At 31.5% G+C, this 15,758-nt stretch overlaps 1 protein-coding gene across 10 annotated transcripts in view; it reads right to left on the bottom strand.

Annotated features, from left to right (window-relative positions):
* Window positions 1-15,758, bottom strand: part of LOC116340024 (plasma membrane calcium-transporting ATPase 3) — a 64,934-nt gene that overhangs the window by 19,389 nt on the left and 29,787 nt on the right. For 9 of the 10 annotated variants that reach the window (XM_031766161.1, XM_031766160.1, XM_031766164.1 and 6 more), the window contains 9 exons: window positions 13,098-13,525; window positions 12,670-12,912; window positions 12,329-12,573; window positions 12,053-12,261; window positions 11,174-11,811; window positions 10,851-11,049; window positions 10,529-10,728; window positions 10,304-10,455; window positions 10,041-10,182 (listed from right to left, as the gene is read on the bottom strand). In XM_031766161.1, coding sequence (XP_031622021.1) covers window positions 10,041-10,182; window positions 10,304-10,455; window positions 10,529-10,728; window positions 10,851-11,049; window positions 11,174-11,811; window positions 12,053-12,261; window positions 12,329-12,573; window positions 12,670-12,912; window positions 13,098-13,525 — 2,456 coding nt within the window. Of the gene's footprint in view, window positions 1-5,662; window positions 6,239-10,040; window positions 10,183-10,303; window positions 10,456-10,528; window positions 10,729-10,850; window positions 11,050-11,173; window positions 11,812-12,052; window positions 12,262-12,328; window positions 12,574-12,669; window positions 12,913-13,097; window positions 13,526-15,758 lie in introns of those variants that run through there. The other variant, XM_031766168.1, reaches the window with a different exon arrangement.

Genomic DNA, 15,758 nt, shown 5'->3' with positions numbered 1-15,758 from the left:
CACAATGGGGTAGACTAATAGAGGTTAAAAATAATGCAGATCACCAAAGACCATTCTCCAAATCCAGTCAAAAATTTTAAAACGATACAAAACAAAATATATATTTATATCGAAAAACTAAGAACATCGAAACAAATGTAATAAAAAAAGTTGCGCGACAACACCATATTAAATCGGAATTGGCACCGAATTGGCATTAATTTTGAATAATAAAAATTTATGTGGATTGATCATCATAAACACTGCACAATTGTAGCAATTCGATGCCGTTTCGAAGCAATCATTGACAATTTACTATGGCGTTTTCTGAGCGAAGTGTCCAGTCGATTAACAAAGGGTATATTGCATCAAATGATTTCAAGAAGTAAAAAAAATTAATTAAGCAATCAACAATATTCAAAAAATAAAAATAAAATATATTTATGATATTGAAAGGAATGCCAAACGAAAAAAAGAAAACTGATTGTTTTATTTTGTTTGTTTGATTGATTTTTTTTGTTGGTGAATATATGAATAAATACGAAATAACGATACGTACTTGTTTAATTTTGTCATTTTTCATAGAAAAATTCATTTTAAATTTGCTTTGTAAATTGTGCAACCTGTGCTACGTATGTCTCATTTGTCATTTCTGCTCGTATACGTTTAGGTGGAGAGTATGAGTATCCTATATTGATTGCTATGTTATTCGATTCAAATCCTCCTTTCGACTTGATTGACAGACACTGTGTTGATTGATCTGATCGTCTCAACATTATGGCATAAGTTACCATTTTATTTTTGTCTTTATTCATTTCTTTTGGATCATTCTTTTCTTGTGGCTTATCTTCGGCACAATGAATATACTTTTCTAATTCGTTTATTTTGTCGTGTTGAATCGCGATTTTAATATTCAATTATTTTTCAACGTATTCACATTTTGAATAAACCAAACCATGGAATTGCGCCTGATGATTGTAGTGATGGTTTTTCGAGTTGATAACCATTTGTGCAATCAAAACAATGTATGAACACTGCCCAATAAGTGAAAGAAAAAACATTTTTTTTTTAACAGAGCTACATTTTTCATTTGCCAAATATGTTGGCGAACAAGAAGGCAAGAAATAAACTTTGAAAGATTTCTTTCTTGATCTAATTAAGAAATTTTGTTAAGAAAAAAAACGCTTCGTTTGAGTTGATTCGATCTAAAGCTTATGCATAGTCCAATTTTTGTGTCACTTTAATAAGCAATGCTTTGAAAAATATGCAGCTCTGCATTGAAAATGTGACATTCATTATGTTTTCATTAACTTTTATTTCATTTTATTTACAAATTTTGACTATTGTCCCTTTTAATATATATTCAAATAAATTTGCAGCGATTTGTGATTCATCAATAATGATTGATTCAGTTTATAGCTGGGTCAAGTGGTTTCCATATGGCTTAAACTTTTGTGTGTGTGTGATTGTATTTTGTGTGTATTTTTGTCGATTTTTTTTTCTTTTAATAAATTTTCTTTCACAATTGAATTAATGACGGAGAGGCAATGACAGTGATTTTTTTATATTTTGTAATATAATCAACGAATTAAAAATAAATTTTATCAGTTTATTGGTTCAATTCTTATAACTGCAAATATTCGGCAATATTCATTTCAACTCGTTTTTAAGTACTTTATTTTAAATGTTTTTTTTTTGTTATAATTTTCTTTTGTCTCTCTAAATGGGAATAAAGGCTTACAAAAGTAATATTAATATTGAAGATCATATTATATTTTTAAGTAGTTTTTTTTTTTTTTTTATTTATTTTTTCTTCTGTAATTATCATCTTCTACGTTGAAATCTACAATGTTTATTTTGTTGTATCGTTTCGTCTAATTCGAACTGCATCACTATTTATAATAATTTTAAAGACAGCCTCAGACATTATATTTAGATATTTTTTTAGCTACCAGCTCAGGAGCTGGTTCAGATGACTGAAAATATCTCAATATAATGTCTGGACGGTCTTGTGATTGAAAATATTTGCATTGTTTGTTTTCGGAAACATAAACGTGATGACCAAGTTGGTTGGAGTTACTTTTGAGTGTTGCTAATTGACTCGTGCAATTTAATCGAATGGTGATTGGCCATGTATTTCTATATAAATGTCATCGATTTAGAGTGTTTTTTTTTCTTTATGACTACAAATATTACACGATTAACAAATATATTTTGTTGAATTAATTTTTTCTCTATTTTCTTTTTTGTTCATACGCGGCCCGATAATTATGACGGTTGATGGTGATTGTGGTGTATTACGGCCACACAATTTCAAACATTATTATCAGCTAGTTTCCTTTTATGTGTGTTTAATATCTGTGCCAAAACTCGCTAATATAAAGATAATGCGTACGCAGTGCTAGAGTATATAACGCCGAACGTTCTCTTTCAAGTTTAGCAGCTATGTTTCAGCGCCAAATTTGAAATTAACAGAAAAAAACACTCAATGCATAATACGCACTCATTTACGTCAATATTGGCAAGCCTTGCTCTGTGTAACAATTGCTTAACAGTTTTAGATCGACAAGAGAAAAACGAAACAATTTTTTACTGTTCATACTCGTATCGTCAATATATCTGCACTAAATATTTCATACATTATGTATGATACATATATATATATTTCTCAAGAAGTAGTTCGTCTTACAATAAATATTATTTTTAGTATATATCTGTTCGTAAAGATTGATACAAAGAAGTGTTAGCGGAACTATTTATAATTATTTGAATGGTTAGACCAAAATTCAGATAAATATCATATTATACTACTGAGGTAAAGGTAAGACAGATATGATGTACCGAGCATTGAAAGTGTCTCTGTGTATATATGCAAACTTGATGTTCAGCATACATTGGGGTGTTAAAAAAGTGCCTACTTTCAATTTAAAATGCACAAAATTCTATGTCAAAGCGATTGGACTATTCGAAGCAAAAAATGAGAAAAAAAACAATGGCAATATAAAACAAATTTTATTTCCTTCGAACGAATTTTGTGTACGATTGATTGTTACTTCTTGTTTGAATGAATAAAACTATTGGCATTTCAAGAGAAAAGAATGAATACACAGAACGATGTGATTATTAAAAGTTTTGGTATGTGGTGAGCACAAAAATCGAAAAACGAAACTTACCAAACGAAGTTAACATTTAGAATTTTTCTTGTTGTATTTTCTTAAGTGGTCAGGTCGTAATAAAAAAGTGGTGTTTTTTTGCGTGAGTCTATCCCGAAAACAAGGAAAACAGACATGGCACAAAACATTTGCGATTTCATTGAGCACGGGTTAAGCCGAGAAAATGAATTCATCGGTAATCAAATGAAGTATTTGTACCAGCAATATACAATAAATGTGACCACAACTCTGTATATGCACAAAACGGAGCGGTTGCGAAATTATGTGAAAATGCGAGCATGGCAGTTTAATGCGGTCTCAAGCGATGCTTGATGCGGCAAAGACGACATGAAAAACGCAGTGGATTGGCCAATAAATATTAACAGATGGTCACAATTCGATTTTTTTTCTCTCAAGCTCACACAAATCTGGTTTAGATTCCGATGACGGAGTTCCAGTGACTTTCGCAAGATGTTTGCTTACATACAGATGTTGGCAGACAACAAATTTGACTCGAATGTTCACTAAACTTATCTTTTGCTATAAAATCTAGCGGTTCTACCATATCATTGTCAGTGCCACTTAATTAATCTTGTTCATTGATTTGTCATGCCAATATTTTTTTGTTTCACTGTGCACTGCAGGGTACTGTCAACTGTTCTAATATGAACTGAAATTCATTTTTTCGATCGACAGATAGGAGAACCGAAAAGTTTGAATGATGAATTGATTTTGTTCAAAAAACAAAAAAGAATTATTGTACATCGCTAGAATCGGCAGTATGATCCAGTTTTAGCCGAAGACATTTTTTAGAAGAGCACAAATATACATAAATTGCCACATGTCCAATGGGTTTGGTACGTAATATGAGTTTCTTTTTAGTTAATATTAAAGATGCTGCAAGGGATGGACAATTTTCTACATTAATTTTAACACACCGATTTTATCATCTTTTTTTTTCATTTTTGTTCATTATGTTATGTTGAAGATCTCGTGCAATCTAAATTTAAAGTCTGCTTGCGTACTAAATTGATCTGTTCGTTATCTTAAAAAGGCATTATATTGTTTATTTGTTTCTTTTTAAAATTTATTCCCAATTTGTTTGTTGGTTATTGCCAAATAATACATTCGATCTCATTTTGTGTTTTGTTCGACTCTCATATATCCGAACGTGTTCTAGAGATTCGTTTGCACTTAAACATAGCGTTGTATGTACTTTTCAGTGCATTTATAATGCTTATTATAATCATTTTCATTTTAAATAAATAAATACTTCATGTTAACCTATTTTTAATACTTGGTTTTGTGTATCAATGGACAAAAGCTACCATCCAATCATATTCCCAATTCATCTACATAATCCAATGTTAATGTTTCTTTTTTTTTTCATTTACATTTTGTCCAACAAATTCGATTTCATGTTCACACTATTTTATTGTATTCCTTATTTTTTAGCATTTGGAGATGTCGGTGATTTTGGCATGGAAATGTCCATGTTTAAAATAGTACAGATGGCATAAAAGGAATCGAAAACGTGAAAACGTTGCACAGTTTGTGATTTAATAAAAAAAACAACAACTCCGTGCATATCATTGTTTCTTAATGATATTTACGAATGTGGAAGAAGTACAACATCACCGATAATCCAACAGAATTTTATACAATTTATTTTCGAAAGTCCAATCATTGTGCCTTTGACTTGTTTTCTGCAAAAGTGTTCTCTTTGATAACAACAACAACGATAACAACAAAAAATGTGAGTGACTTGAAAATGGTCAGATGGCGTCGAGTTAAGCCAATTTTCAATTGTCAACATCGCATTTATTCCTTGTATGTGTTATTCCAAATGTTAAAGCCACACTTGTTTATTTGCTTCTAAAACGAATTTCCCATTTGAAATATGGAACAAATTAGTCGATCGTTCACTCGTTATAAATTAAATGTGGAAATAATAATGTGCAAAAAATCAGTTGAATGCTTGCAATTTATTAATAAAAAGTGCATATCGTCTTTGTAGTAATTTATGTGAAATCTTATGAGTCAAAAGGTTCGTTTGCGCGCGCATTCGTCGAGTGTAATGTTTTTTTTTATATTGTTGTTTGGTTTTATATAAATAATCGCTATAATCTATATATATATTTTATAATATATAATTTTGAAGTACATGGGGATTTCTTATTTTGTTGTTCTTGTTTAAATACAAATTCATTATATTATCTGGACAGACTGCTATTAATTAGAGATTTAACAAAGAACAAAAAAATAAAACATCATGAGAAGAGAAACGATAACTAAAATGATAACATTTCATTTCTTTGTTTTAAATAGAGCGAACATAGTCCCGTCTCTCGGATCACTTTGATTCTGTCATTATATGTGTATTTTGATCGTTACAATTATATCTCATTGATAATTCGATAATTGTATTTTTAGTTTAATACATAACTTATTTTTTAACAATATTCTTCATCTTCTGTGGCTTTTTTTCGATCTATTTATTTTCTAAAAATATATTTGAACATATTTTTTGGTACATTGCACAATACAACAAATTCACCATTTTTTTTCAGTTTTATTTTTCACAAAAAAAAACTTTTTTTTTCTCGTGTCTATGTGTATGTGTGTGACAATGGTCAAGTCAAAGAACGGCTTGTCTGGTTATGTGCTGAAGCCAAAACATCGTTGGTTTGGTATCAACACATCCAAATGGTGTTTATGTGTGTTTGTTTTAGAGCCTCAATTGTTTTAATGGTTTCTCGAAACATTTCGCGAAACAATTGCATGCGTCCTCTGACGCATTTGCGCAATTATTTGAGATAATTTTCCTAGTCTTACTTATGCATATCTTCTTTTTTTGGTTTAAATTTCATTTTAATCACGTGAATATTTCTCACGTTCCTATCGAAAATCAAAGCCTTTGTTATATTTGATTATTTCTTCTCTTCATTTTACGAAATGTTTCTCAGAATCTTAGTAAATTGGACAAAAAAGGATTATTTTCAAAAAAAAAAACTTCAAATTCTCGTATATTTATACTGTATATGTATGTGTCTGCGAATTAAATTCATTTGCGGTTCTTACACTTCAGTTTCTTTCATTGGTTCTGGCTGCAATTATTAAGGTTTGGTTTTCATGGTTTATCCAAAACGGAAATATTTAATTGATTTTCAAAAGATCAAGATACAATTTAATCATTGCCGAGAGATTGTTTGGTTTTTTATTTTTTGTTTTGTATTGAAATTGCGGAGATTTTGTTTTGTAGTTTTTATATGAAAATTAAGAAAATAAAAAAAATATATCAATTAACTTACAAAATCATTTGATATTTGTTGTTTTGTTTGTTTGTTTGTTCAAAAAAATGTGATTTGTTTTTTTTTTTTTGGTATTGTGTGTCGAAATGCAAGATATTTTATTTTATAAAACATTTTCATGAGTTGATAAAATTAGCTTCTATATAAAAAATTATGTTTGATATAACAAAAAAAGGGAGAAAGAATTTGAAACAAAAGCATAAAATCGACTGGGGGTTATAATATGATGCTTGAATGGTGTGAGAAGATGTCAATACATTCTGCTTTTAAATTAACCAGACATGGAGAAGAGAATTGCCACTTTTGCCAGTTCCGTTTCTATTTTTGTTTTCATCTTTGTTTTTCTTTATGTCGTTGTTCATCGATCCCCGATTCTCCTGGCGACCGACGATTGAAAACAAAAACCAACCAAAATGGAATTCATTTCATCGACATATTCCGAGAAACAATATGATTTCTAATCAAGAGCATGAGAATAATCTCACTCTCTCGCTCAGTTTTAGATGAGTGTGTGTGTGTGTAACTGTATGTGTGAATTGTGTTTTGTTTTGTTTTCCACATTGATCTGTGTGTATGTGCCTTTTGAAAATAGCGAAAGTGAGGCACCTTCGATGGTTCTATGTTAATGTTTTTAACATGAAAACTGCAATTTGAAACCTTTTATGTTTATTTCTGTCCTTCACTGATTACGGTCTATATGAACCACGCGACTCAATGTAAACTCTACTGAAACTCTGTTAATTAGAACATTTGCCTTGATGTATACGACGCTTATGTGTGGCTGACGAACATAATGTTCGACAAACATATATATGTATATATATATATATAAATGCCAAAAGCCATATGACGCTTTTGGTATTTCTTTTGTAGGTCATTGCGATGAAATTTTTGTACATTTTTCGTCAACCATTATTCAATACATTTCTTTCTCTACCAGATGAATTACATATCATATATCAAAGCACAGATTCAGAATACTGTTATGTAATGTATAATGGAGTAGCTTCGGTGCGTGAATTTTGATTGCTTTTAAGTTTTAAAACAAAAAAAAAAACGATGAGGAAATAAAACATTATCTAGTTTAATTTGGCTTTTTCCGATTTTCCGGAAAGTATGGACGCGAAATACCACTTTTCGGTGGTGATTCCATTTCAATTTTATTTTGCAGTTAGAAAATGGCACTATAAAATCAGAAGCAATTTTCACACACGAGCCCACCTCTCTAATCTTTAGTTTTTGGCTACATTTTTTGTTGTGCACTGCAAGCGAGAAAAAAAGGAACATAATCGAAGTAAGCGAAATGTGAAATACCCAATTCACACATGCTAACTCAATGTGTGGCAGCAACTGATGATCTCATGACAGCTTTTTAGCTTTTTTGATAGTAGAAAAACGCACACATAACCGAAAAAATATATCTAAAAATTGGAAGATCGACGACAAAATGAATTTCTTGCGATTTCCATCTTTTTTTTACAAAAACGATATTCAGCAGTTGACATTTAAAAGAAAAATCTTTGTTTTGTGCGTTAGCTGTCAAATTAAATTAGAAATTGACTATTTTCCCAGCGAATTTGTTCACTTTTTTTCTATATCAATCGAACTTTATTTAAAAAAATTGAGAACGTGTTCGCAATGTAGCAAAAAGTGAGAACAAATCGTGACTATCGTATAAATATGTGTGTTAATGTTCACTTTTTGGTGTAAACACGACTGATTAAACGACTTTTATTTATGTATGATATATAATAATTGTTTTAATTGAAATCGCGCGCCATATGATTTGGTGATAAAAAAATTTACTTGGTTTTGATCTAAAACGAAATCATATCGAAATGATATTTCGGCGACGGAAGACTTTGGTGTTACGGAAAACTATGAGACGTATATCACACAGAATATGGTATATACGGTTTTATTTGTAAATGTATAATGGTGCATAGAATCCAATTCGAACGTGTTTTGAGTTTCACTCGGACCAGCAATTTAATTACAATTACGGAACGAAATTGCATGCGAACATTATGCGAGCTGTGACATTTGATAATATTTTCGACACATTTTTGAGCTTAACGGTTGCATTTTTATCGTCGTCACATTGCAAAATACCGAGCATCGTATTGGCATAGATCAAAACTAGCCGATGGCAATGTTGATGATGATGATGATGATGAACCGAAATGATTTTAAACACGATACAGTACAAAAATGTTTTTTTTTTATCAAAATGTCAGGGCACTTCGCATATGAGTAATTTGACGCAAAATGGCTTGTAATATATATTCATTCAGCGACCATTCCATTGTCCTACGGTCCCAAGTAAATACCCATCACGTTATCATTTTTACATAGCTCAAGTGTAAATTATAAAAACAAATCATATTTATTTATATATATTTATCTATATATATATATATATATATTTGAAAATGAAAATATCGAGTTTATAGATATCGTGCAAAATTATACTGATCTACACAGTCGATCTGTAGTTTTTGGTGTATTTTCTTTCTTATTCATTTGGATTATAGTGTTTCTTGAATCTATTCAGTTGACAGAGAAGTTTATCCAAATCATTCAAACCCTATGTAAATCGACTAAGGATTTGTTTTGAACTTCTTTTGTAATTTGAATGGAATGAAACTGTTTCGAATGCAAAACATTTACAATAAATAGATTGCATATTGTGAGCGGAAAATCGACATCAATGTGAAATATTTTAGATAAAACTTGCTGCATACCGAACGAATTTTGATTTTAAACCAAGTAACGATTTGAAACGTCTGGATACCAAAAACGATGTAAATATAATATATTATAATTTGGTCGTAATGCATATATGACGATAAGTTACAGTTCAACAGTGTTTTTCAATATAAATTTGCACTCTTTAGAGCGTCTGTGTGTGTGTGTGTTTCATTTTAAAAAAAATATCTAATTTATTATGTTTGTGGTGGCATTTTTTAGTGAGAGAAAGAGGAGAGATAGATAGATATTATAGCAGATTCAGAGATAAAAAGAGTTGTCTTTTTTTTTAAATTCATAATGAAAAAGTTGGTGTAGTTATTTATAAGACGACAAAATTAAAAAAAAATCTATATCGTGCACTCTTTTACAAATGATTCAGAAAACATGAATTAAAATCACGTAAAAAAAGCAATTCACGAGTCGAAGAGCATCCGTTGTTAATTGAATGTCATGAAGGTATGTGTACTATGTTTTAGAAAAATCATAGTTTTATTTTTTATGTTCAAATAAATAACGGAAATTATTCGATCTTTCAGACTTTGTGCCATCGAAAATGTTTCTTAATTTGCAATCCGTAGTAAATCCATTGCAATTGAACATCATTATTGTAGAAGAGCACTCGACATAGTGAAAAGCTTTTGGAAAGAGTTTTTTTTAGAGAAAGATAAAATGTCACTGTTTGTCCCTATTAAATTTGTATATATATATATATATATATCGTTTTTTTTGTTTCTTTAAAATTCAATGAAGTTAAAACGAAAAAAATAAAGTGAAAAACTATTTGTTGTTTTAAAATTAAAATAAGGTATTGAGACACTAAATACTTGTGATTGCACCGTAAATTTACCTGAGTTTGTAATCTTGTTAAACCTCGAATCCATAAAATTTGTCCGGCTCTTGGTTTCTTATCGGAATCTAATGAGTCGAATCGTTCATCGCCAAGATTACCAATAGCCTCGGTATATTGTTCTGGATGACCTCGGCCCCATCTTCAAATTGAACAACAAACAAACCGAAATAATTAATATAAATTGAAAATGGATGTCAATTCAATTAAATCGTTAATCAAACAAATGTTTTTATAAATTATGATTTGTGATTGTGACTTACGATAAAAGTTTAGGTAGTTTTCTTGTCGGTATTGTAGTTACTAATTGGCCCCATAATAAGGTGCCAACGCCGAAGAACAAACACCATAGCCATTGTTCTAGTGTTAGTTCTTTTGTGGAGAATGCCATTTTTCCGTATTGGATGATTACCACCTAAAATGAAATCACAAACAAACATTATTTGCCATTGATTTGCGGAGGGGGGATGATCATTCAATCGTTTTACCTGTGCAATGCAGGTGAAGATCCAAATCGTGTAGAAAATCGGATTTGTGAATACTCCTTCGAATACATTTCGTTGTCCGTGAATTTTCCTCGCATTAAATTCATTGAACAACGTCATCAATACAAATGAATTGAAAATAATAGTGAAATGTTGTGTCGGTGGTTCACCATGGCCAGATGGAATATCTAAGATCTTGTCACCTATAAAATAAATTAATTGACAATTAGCGAATGCATTAAAAAGTAAATATGACCGATTTATCAATGCCAATAATAGATAAAAACCAGTCACTATTTTAAAATAAACAAATGACGATAATTACCAATGAAAAGCAATGAAAATATGATTCCCAATTGATATAGGGCTTGACCTATAATGTTTTTCATCATTGTGCGTGATATAAGTGGTTTTGTTCGGCCATATGGTTTGCGCAGTAATAGATCGGGTGTTGGTAATTCGGTTGCTAATGCCAAAGACGCAAGAGTGTCCATGATCAAATTAACCCATAACATTTGAACAGCCTTTAATCGTTTCAATTCAAGAAAAAAGAATGAAAAAAGAAAGAAAAAAACCATTTAGATTAGAAACAGTTCATCAGCTGTTGACAAGATGTTGTTTTGGCTCTAAATATGTGATATAACTCACCTTCAATGGTGAGTCTTGTACCGCGCAAGCACCAATAAAAGCAACAATAACTGCAACAACATTAACGGTCAACTGAAATTGCAAGAATTTGGCGATTGAATCGTACACATTACGACCCCACATGACGGCCTTTACAATACTGCTGAAGTTATCATCGGTTAAAATAATATCGGAAGCTTCTTTTGCCACATCAGTGCCGGCAATTCCCATAGCAAAGCCAACGTCGGCTTTTTTCAATGCAGGTCCATCGTTGGTGCCGTCGCCTGTAACTGCAACCACTTCACGATTCTCGCTTATCTTGCTATCAATAATACCTTTGACTAGAGTATATTTATCGGTTGGCGAACTTCGAGCGAGTACACGCAATTTCGGCCATACTTTATCCAGTAAATGTTGTTGAACATCGCCGTTGCTATCGCGAACACGACGGTTAAATTCTTTGCCCTCCAAAATGAGGAAGTCTTCGTTCGGTTTAACAATTCCACATTTTGCCGCAATCGAACGGGCGGTATTGATGTTGTCACCAGTAACCATACGAACAGTGATGCCGGCCTTTTGACAACGACGAATTGCATCGGGTACCTCTGGACGAACAGGATCTTCAATTCCCACCACACACAAACATGTCAAATTGTTCACTATAAATACGAAACGAAACAACAACAAAAACGATTACACACTTTGGTTGCATTTATTTTATTGTGATATTCATGCACAATACTTATCGGCTGCAATCTATTTTTGTCATTTTATTTTGACTATTCTATTTTTAAAATCTTTTGAAATCTATTTTAAATTTGCATCAATGTGAAAAGTGTTACAGAGAGAGAGAGAGAGAGAGAGAGAGAGAGAGACAGAGAAACGATTGTTCTCGCTTACCGATATTCTCTTCATCTTCCCAGTTAGGCTCGTTGTCAATATGTACTTCGTTTATAGCCGCTTTTCCTGGAACAAAATCACGATACGCAACCGAAATGGTACGCAAACCATCGCAAGCCATTGGTTCAATAACTTGATGTAATAATCTTTCTTGCATATCGCGTGTAAATTTCTCTAAAACGCCATCATGACCGTATATAAATGCGCATCTGTATCATTCAATTTAAAATAAGTTAAAACGAGAATAATTGTGAATAAATGAGCGCGATGACTTACTTTTTGAGTACCATTTCTGATGCACCTTTAGTGTAAAGACGATAGCCGCCATCTGGTTTTGGTATGACTGTGCTCATTGACTTTCGAACTGAGTTGAATGTGTAAACTCGAGTGAATTTATCTTCGGTGATTTCGTCACGAATTGATTGATAGCTCATGCCCAAGCCTTGTACGAAGCCCAACAAAGCGCATTCGGTTTTGTTACCGACTTGTGTGAATGGCTCACTGGGATTTGTCTGTGATGTCTACATTTGAATTGTGTAAATAAATCGCATAATTAACAATAATATCAGAAAAACAAAATCAAGACGATATGAATGAATATTATGCATTCAATTTACCATCAAACGAGATGTGTACGCTGAATTCACAGAGATGCCCTGAATCAGCATATTACCAATGTGTGATGGTATGTCAGAAAATTTTGGTACAACTTTGCAAAGCTTTTCACAAATATACGATTGTACAACCGTCATTCGATTTGTAGTTAAGGTTCCAGTTTTGTCAGAGCAAATGGCAGTTGCATTACCCATCGTTTCACAAGCATCCAAGTGACGCACAAGGTTATTATCTTTCATCATTTTCTGCAAAACAAATTAGAAAAAAATTTATCATGTCAGCGGTTTTTTTTATCTCTTTCGTTATCATTGCATTCATTTGTTTGTGGTACAGCAGCGCACAGCCGCCAATTCACAAAGTGGATTGAGAAATTAAGGAAGCTCGAAGGAGGGAGAGACAAAAACAATGAAAATGTGTAACGCGAACATACCTTTACTGAATAAGCTAGCGACAGAGTAACGGCTAAAGGCAATCCTTCGGGTACGGCGACAACCAGAACAGTGACACCAATAATTAAATATTTCACCAGTTGGCTCACATATTTACTGTGCCATTTCTCCTCCTGAATCAAGAATGTTGAAACACAGAACTGAATGACCAGAATGAGGACAGTTAAAACAGCTATCGTTGAACCGGCATAACCAATTTGAATGGCGAGTTTCGTAAGTTTTGCTTGTAACACGGATTTCTCTTTTTTGTGAGCAGATGGTGGTGGAGCTGACTCAGTTCCGGTGCCAGTCGCATTGCCATCCACATGATTTTCGACCGAATCATTGTTCGCTTCTTTGATGTGAGTTGGCGCTGGTGCTGGAACACTTCCGTGGCTGTTACTTGTTATGTTTGTTGGTACTTCACCATCTGCATCATATGTTTTTTTTTTGTTCATTCATTGTTTTTGTTGTTATTTTGGAATGGTCAATCGCGTATTTGGTGAAATTTGTCAGAGTTTTAACAAAAATGAAAATAGAACGAAACAATTGGAAATTAGGTGAGTATTTTTAAACTAACATATAGTAGTGACATATTTCCTTTTTTTTATTTTCTTTCCCCATGTTTAATACTAAACTTATTCATTATTCATCTGTTTTACCAATTATGATGAACTACACACGTCCCATTTTTCATATACTGAGTTATTAAAAAATTTTATCAAACGATTTTATTCATTTTAATTCGAATAAAAATATCGTCGAATCGTAAAAGTTAAATCATAAATTAACACCAAAACTATATTTTCACACCCTTTTCATTGACAATAGGGCAAATTTGTTCCCACAATTTATTGTGTTTATTCATTTTATGCTTTTTCTGTTATATTAAATGAAAAATAGGACGTGTTTTCATCTAAAAAAATAGGGATCAAAACTGCACTCGATTCTATTATAAGAAATTAAAACTAATTCAAATTGAATGTTTTATGACATTTTTATAAAAGAAATACACAACAAAGAAACAAAACTATGAAGAACCAAAAAATGATGAAAGCCAAAGATTAATAGAAACTAAGATTAGTAAAACTTGTACCAAACAAAATGAATAAAATCAAAAGACAACAAATGATCAGTCGGACTAGAAATGTAAATATAATGGATAATAAAAAATGAACTAAATAAAATTTTAGTCCAAAATTGACGAAAAAAAGTTAGATTTAATGGAGAGCAGTTTGACTATTAAATGAAATTAAATTGAATCAAAAGTCAAATAAACATGAAAACAAGATCAACTGTCATCAATTTTCCGTTGCAATCAATGGTTAAATTTAGAATTGTTTTTGCTCATTAGTGGAAAGTCTACATTTGTTTTGTTTTGTTTTTTGTCATTTATTAACACTTTGAGAATATGTTCATGTAGCAAATAGTTGTTATCTAAATAGAAGACTATTTTTTTCGTTAATTTATAAATACTGAAGATAGATGAAAATGCACAGAGAGACAGATAGAGAAATAGGGAGATAAACAAATACACAAAAATTGAGATAATGAATGAAATGTGCTATCTATCTATATATAAGTAAGGACATTGGTTGAGAATAAAAATGGAAAAAGTCAAAACAACGCTTTCATACTTGGATGTCTTTAGAAAATGGTCAAACAGTGTCTTTGGTAAAATGTTAAATTTCACCAAACACAATCTTTTCGTCACAATACGGTACTATTGACATAAGTGCGAAAACACGGTTTCGTCTAATTTCCATTTTTATTCTTAGCGCATTATATATTGTATATTCTATATTGAAAGGAAGAAATTTAGATGAATATAGAAGAGATATATATATATCTATACACTAATTTGAATTGTTTTTTATTCTTGTTCTCATGGATAGTAAAATTGGTGTAAAAAAAGTGTTAAATTGGTTCGAAATAAAATTAAATACAAACAGGTATGATAAACTTTTGTTGTGTGGTTAGAAAAAATGCGAGAACATTGGCTACCAATTAAAATTCTAAATTCCAATGAAACTTTTTGCAATACATGCACTACATTTGAATGCATGGATAATTTTTAAAAAAATCACACTCCACACAAAAAAAAATAAACAAACACATTTTTTTTTAGATTGGGATAAATAAAATCGAGGACAACGATGACGATGAAAACGCTGATCATGTGTTGTGTATGTGTTTTTTTTTCGGTTGCGAAAAAAGGATTATGCAAATTATGAAATAATGTGAAAGATGATAAAACCATGAATAAAACGAATTTCATTGCCCCCTTTCTATCAAAACTAACATTAAAATTATGTGTTTAAGGGTGTGTAAGTGTTTGTATGAATGGAGACTGTGCACACAAAATTCGATTGAATCCTCCATTGTGTATTGTGAAACACTTTTCATAACCGATTTCAATAATAAAACATCCCGATTTTAGCCGCAAACATCTTGTCGACAGTTGAAAACCTTGGTCAAATTGACTTTACATGTGTGTGGTAGTTGTGTTTAATTGATGATAGCAGAAAATACGTTTTCGATCAAAAACCGAAAATAATGCCGTTTATTCTAATAACGGACACACTTACACACTCTCTCTCTCTCTCATACACACACAGAGAGAGAGAGAGAGAGAGAGAGAGAGAGAGAGAGAGAGAGAGAGA

This window comes from Contarinia nasturtii, unplaced genomic scaffold, assembly GCF_009176525.2.
Source record: "Contarinia nasturtii isolate CC-2019 unplaced genomic scaffold, AAFC_CNas_1.1 Cnas_scaffold_630, whole genome shotgun sequence".
Lineage (NCBI taxonomy): Eukaryota > Metazoa > Arthropoda > Insecta > Diptera > Cecidomyiidae > Contarinia > Contarinia nasturtii.
This window is presented reverse-complemented; position numbering and strand designations above follow the sequence as displayed.